This window comes from Larimichthys crocea, chromosome XIV (genome assembly GCF_000972845.2).
Source record: "Larimichthys crocea isolate SSNF chromosome XIV, L_crocea_2.0, whole genome shotgun sequence".
Classification (NCBI taxonomy): Eukaryota; Metazoa; Chordata; class Actinopteri; family Sciaenidae; genus Larimichthys; species Larimichthys crocea.
Window position 1 is genome coordinate 12,159,932 of NC_040024.1, and position 5,081 is coordinate 12,165,012.

Here is a 5,081-nt window from a genome sequence, read left to right on the forward strand (position 1 = left end):
CATGTTGAGTCACGTTGAGGCCAACGGGACGTCGTCACATTGAGCCCGTGACGTCGTCATGTTCAGTCACATGAGGCCACGTGACTTCGCTCATTTAGTCATGCGGAGGGCCATGTGACGTCGTCATGTTGAGTCATGCGGAGCCACGTGACCGTCGCATGTTGAGACACGTGACGTCGTCACGTTGAGTCACGCGAGCCACGTGACGTCGTCACGTTGAGCCACGCTGAGTCAAGCGTGGACGTCGATCACGTGAGCCCGCTGAGTCACGTGACGTCGTCACGTTGAACCACGCGAGGCCGACGTGACGTCGTCACGTTGATCCGTACGTCGTCATGTTGAGTCAAGTTGACCAAGTGACGTCGTCACTTGAGAGCCAGGCCGGCCACGTACGTCGTCACGTTGAGCCACGCGGAGCCACGTGACGCGTCACTCTGAGGCCACCTGAGCCACGGGACGGTCGTCACGTTGAGTCACGCTGAGAACCACGTGACGCGTCCCCCCCCCCACCCCGTCAATTGAGGGCCACGCTGAGGCCACGTGACTCGTCACGTTGAGCCACGATGAGGCCACGTGACGTCGTCACTCTGCGCGACAGCTGAGGCCACGTGACGTACGTCACGTTGAGAATCCAGGCGCTGAGGGCACGTGACGTCGTCACGTTGAGGCACGCTGAGCTACGGACGTCGTCAGCTCATGAGCCACGCTGAAGGCCACGTGACGTCGTCACGTTGAGTCATGTGAGCCACGGGACTCGTCCGAGTTGAGTCATGCGAGCCACGTGACGTCGTCACGTTGAGTCACGGCTGAGCCCGTGACGTCGTCACGGTGAGCCAGGCCCCCCCCCCCTGAGCACGTGACGTCGTTACGACTGAGCGAAGAGAGGAGATGAGGACAGATGTGAAGGAGAGGTTTGGGACAGATTGAAGGAGAGGAAGATGAGGACGAGATGTGAAGGAGAGGAGATGAGGACATATGTGAAGGAGAGGAGATGAGGACAGATATAAGGAAGGTGATGAGGACAGATTGAAGAGAGGTATGAGGACAGATGTGAAGGAAGGTGGATGCGGACCGATGTGAAGGAGAGGAGATGAGGACAATTGTGAGGAGAGGAGATGAGGACAAGATGTGAAGGAGCGTGATGAGGACAGCTGTGCCGGAGAGGTGCTGCGGCCCGCGGTGGCCGGCGCGGCGCTGAGGACCGCTGTGCAAGGCAGGAGCTGCGGACCAGATGTGAAGGCGCGGCGATGAGGAGTTAGGAGTCGACTGCTCTCACGCTAGAACTTACGTCAATGAAGGCGACGGTGAATGTTGTTGACGTGATCTGTGGTAAAACTAACAGCTCCGAGACGATGGACGTACAAACGCTCCTCTGAGATCCTTCGCTAGATCCTGCTGCGCTCTGACCAGTGTTGTTTCTGGCCCCGATCTGCTGATCAGCACGGGGGGGGGGGGAAGAAAAAAAACAAAAGAAAAAGGGAAAGGAAGAAAAAAACTTCAGATGATCTAGGCAGGACGCTGGATGCACCGTTCCAAACAGTTTGGACCTTTCCTTTCGCGAACGGAGGCGCGTGTGTCTCTGCTGAAGAGACGATGAGGAAGCACTGAAGCCTGCTTCACGTCAGAATTCAACAGGCCCATCATGACGGACCGTTAAGGAAGCTTCATAAACTGAGTATTTGGATGGTCAGCCGGAGGTTGCGTTGTGTTAGCGTGCTGGTGGTTGACTCTGACCTGCGGAGGCTGCGAGCTTCGTACAGCGTGTCGTCCGCGTCGGCTTCCAGCGCCTCCATCTCCAGCGAGTCTCGTAGTTTGACGCAGGCGTACTTCTTCTTCTGGGGCCGGACGCTTCAGGCCTGGGACGCAAAACGATAGGAGCTAAGCCGTCAGTGTGTAAAGGGGTCCCCCCCACGGGTGAATCCACGGTGAACATCACGGTGACCATCACGGTAATACATGTAATGTAACGTGGAAATGTAAGATTTACGGCGTGGTTTGTTTTTTTTTGAACTCCTTTTGCTTCAACAGTCATTTCGGTGTCAGGGCCAACAGTGCTTTACAGTAGACAATAAAATACACAAGAACAATATGTTAAAAAAAAACAAAATAAAACAATAAAACACAAAAAATCACACAATCGAATACGAATACATGATAAAAGTGTCACTACTACTGGGTGTTAAAGCTTCCTAATAAGTTTTTAGCTGGATTTAACAGGGCCCTGCCCGCAGAAACGAACGCATTCGACGGGGAGCTGATTTCCAGAGCCTTGGGGGGGGGGGGGGGGGGGGAGGGGGAAGGGGGGGGGGGGGAGGGGGGGGGGGGGGGGGGGGGGTGGGTGGGGGGACAGGGGAAAAGAAAGGGGGGGGGGGGGGGGAGGGGGGAAGGGGGGGGGGGGGGGGGGGGTGAAGGGGGGAGGGGAGGGGAAAGGAGGAGGGGGGGGGGAAAAGGGGGGGGGGGAAGGGAGGGGGGGAAGAAGGGGGGGGGAAAAAAGGGAGGCGGCACGGAAAACGCTCGGGTCCCCCAGTGTTTGTTATATTTTGACCTGGGCACTTCCAGCGACAGTTGATCTTTGGACCTCAGAGCTCTAGCAGGATTGTGGACAGTTAAAAGCTCGGATAAATATGAAGGGGCGAGGCCGTTAAGAGCTTTAAAAACAAATGTTAAAAGTTTAAAATCAATTCTATAAAGGACAGGAAGCCAATGAAGGCAGTTAAGAACAGGAGTGATGTGCACACGTTTGCTGGTGTCAGTTAAAAGACGGGCAGCAGCGTTTTGCACGACTTGAAGTCGACTGAGGGAAGACTGGGAGACGCCAACATGAAGTGCATTACAATAATCTAACCTAGAGCTTATTAAAGCATGGATGGCTTTCTCTAGGTCGTGACGGCTTAACGGTGACATCACGGTGACATCACGGTGACATCACGGTGACATCACGGTGACACTAAACAAACGTTCTGATGTGTTAATTAAGAAACTAGACGAACTGTGAGGAGAAATTCAGATTTTCATTTAAACTTTCCAAAATAAAACTACAAAATAAAACTTCAAAATAAAACTTTCCTGATGCTGAAGACATTCTCTGAACATGACGTCATAAACCAGCTGATCTCGGGCGGTGTGACTGATTCATGAATAAAGATTGCTGTGACGTCATTAATTTAAATCATCAATCAACGTCACAGATCAGCTGATTTCACACTTCCTGTCTGTGTGAACTTCTGAGGTTCTGCTAAAAGTTCTGGTTCGGCTCGGAATAAAGATTCAGAGTGTCAGTGTGTGTGTGTGTGTGTGTGTGTGTGTGTCTGTGTGTGTCTCACCGCACAGCCCGGATCAGGAAGTACAGGACTCCGATCATGGTGATCCCGATCAGGACGTACAGGGCCCGCTGGATCATCGAGCTGTCCACGTTCATGCCGCCAAACGGACCTGTGGAACTTTTCCCGCCGCTGTGCGTGGAGTTCCCCGCGCTCGTGTTGGTCTGTGCGGGTGTGATCGCCGAGGGGCTCGCGGGTCTGTTCACATCCTCCTCCGCGAGAGACACAATCAGCCAGCAGATCGGAACCAGGACCGGAGACAGAACTCTGTAGAAAGTCATTGTAACGCGTTGGAACCGTCAGACACAGAACCAGAAGGAGCCAGAACCGACGCGGGCCGGACCTCCCCGCAAACAGCGCGTGAGTCTGCGTGGATTCAAACAAAGTCCAAACTAGGAAGTTCACGTCCACCTACCGATGACGTCACGGAGGAGGCGGGGACAGATCGCCCTCAGTTTGACTGACAGGACTTCAGGTGGAAGCTGCCAACCAATCAGAGAGCTCCGCACACCTGCGAGCCCAAACACAGGGTTTGACTGCACGCGCTGACAGGATGTGCAACAAACACGTGATTTAAGTTTTATAATAATATTTGTTGTTACGTAGTTTCTCTGTTTCCTCTGATTGGTTCGTACAGCCGTCCAATCACAGCCCACCACAGTCAGGTCCGGGTCACGTGACTCACCTGGTCCTGCAGGTAAAGGTCAAAGTTCACCGACAGAGACAGACAGAGAACATGAAAGATAATTCTGATTAATGATCACACACACACTCACACACACACTCACACACACACAACTCTCACACACTCACACACACTCTCTCTCACACACACACACACACACACTGACTCACACAACTCACACACACACACACACACTCACACACACTCACACACACTCACACACACACACACACTCACACACACACTTACTCAGACACACTCACACACACACACACTCACACACACACACACACACTGACTCACACAACTCACACACACTCACACACACACACACACACACACTCACACACACACACAACTCTCACACACTCACACACACAACTCTCACACACACACTCACAGACACACACACACACACACTGACTCACACAACTCACACACACTCACACTCACACACACTCACACACACACACACACTCACACACACACACTCACACACGCACAACTCTCACACACTCACAGACACACACACACACACACACACTGACTCACACAACTCACACACTCACACACACAGTCCCTCACACACACACTCACTCACACACACACTCTCACACACACACACACACACTCACACACACAGTCCCTCACACACACGCAGACACACTCACACACACACAACTCTCACACATACACTCACACACACACACACTCACACACACACACACACACACACGAAAAAAAAACAAACAGCACACTCACACACACACACCTCTCAACACACACAGACACACCACACTCACACACACACGAGAGAAAAAAGATGATAAAGAGATAATAGGGGTGGAAGAAAGGAGGAGGGAAAAGGAGAAGAGAAGAAATAGAGAGAAAGGAAGAAGGGGAGGATGAAAAAAGAGAGGGGGCGAAAGAACAAGAAAGATAAAAATAGCGAAGAGATAGAGAGAGAAGGGAGAGAAGGAGAACATGAGTAAATGAGAAAGGGGAAACTTAAAGGGAAGGAGAATATGAATGGACAATTGGAAAAGGGTGAGAGGGAACAGATATGAAGGAAGAGA

General features: G+C 52.4%; 1 protein-coding gene across 1 annotated transcript; it reads right to left on the minus strand.

The window, feature by feature from the left end:
• Nucleotides 1-365: 365 nt before the first annotated feature.
• Nucleotides 366-4,057, minus strand: fam174c (family with sequence similarity 174 member C). Its single transcript, XM_027288185.1, is given in 4 exon segments — nucleotides 366-444; nucleotides 1,735-1,794; nucleotides 1,796-1,854; nucleotides 3,323-4,057. Coding segments are annotated over 4 exon segments (477 nt in total). The 5' UTR covers nucleotides 3,602-4,057.
• Between the last annotated feature and the right edge of the window lie 1,024 nt (nucleotides 4,058-5,081).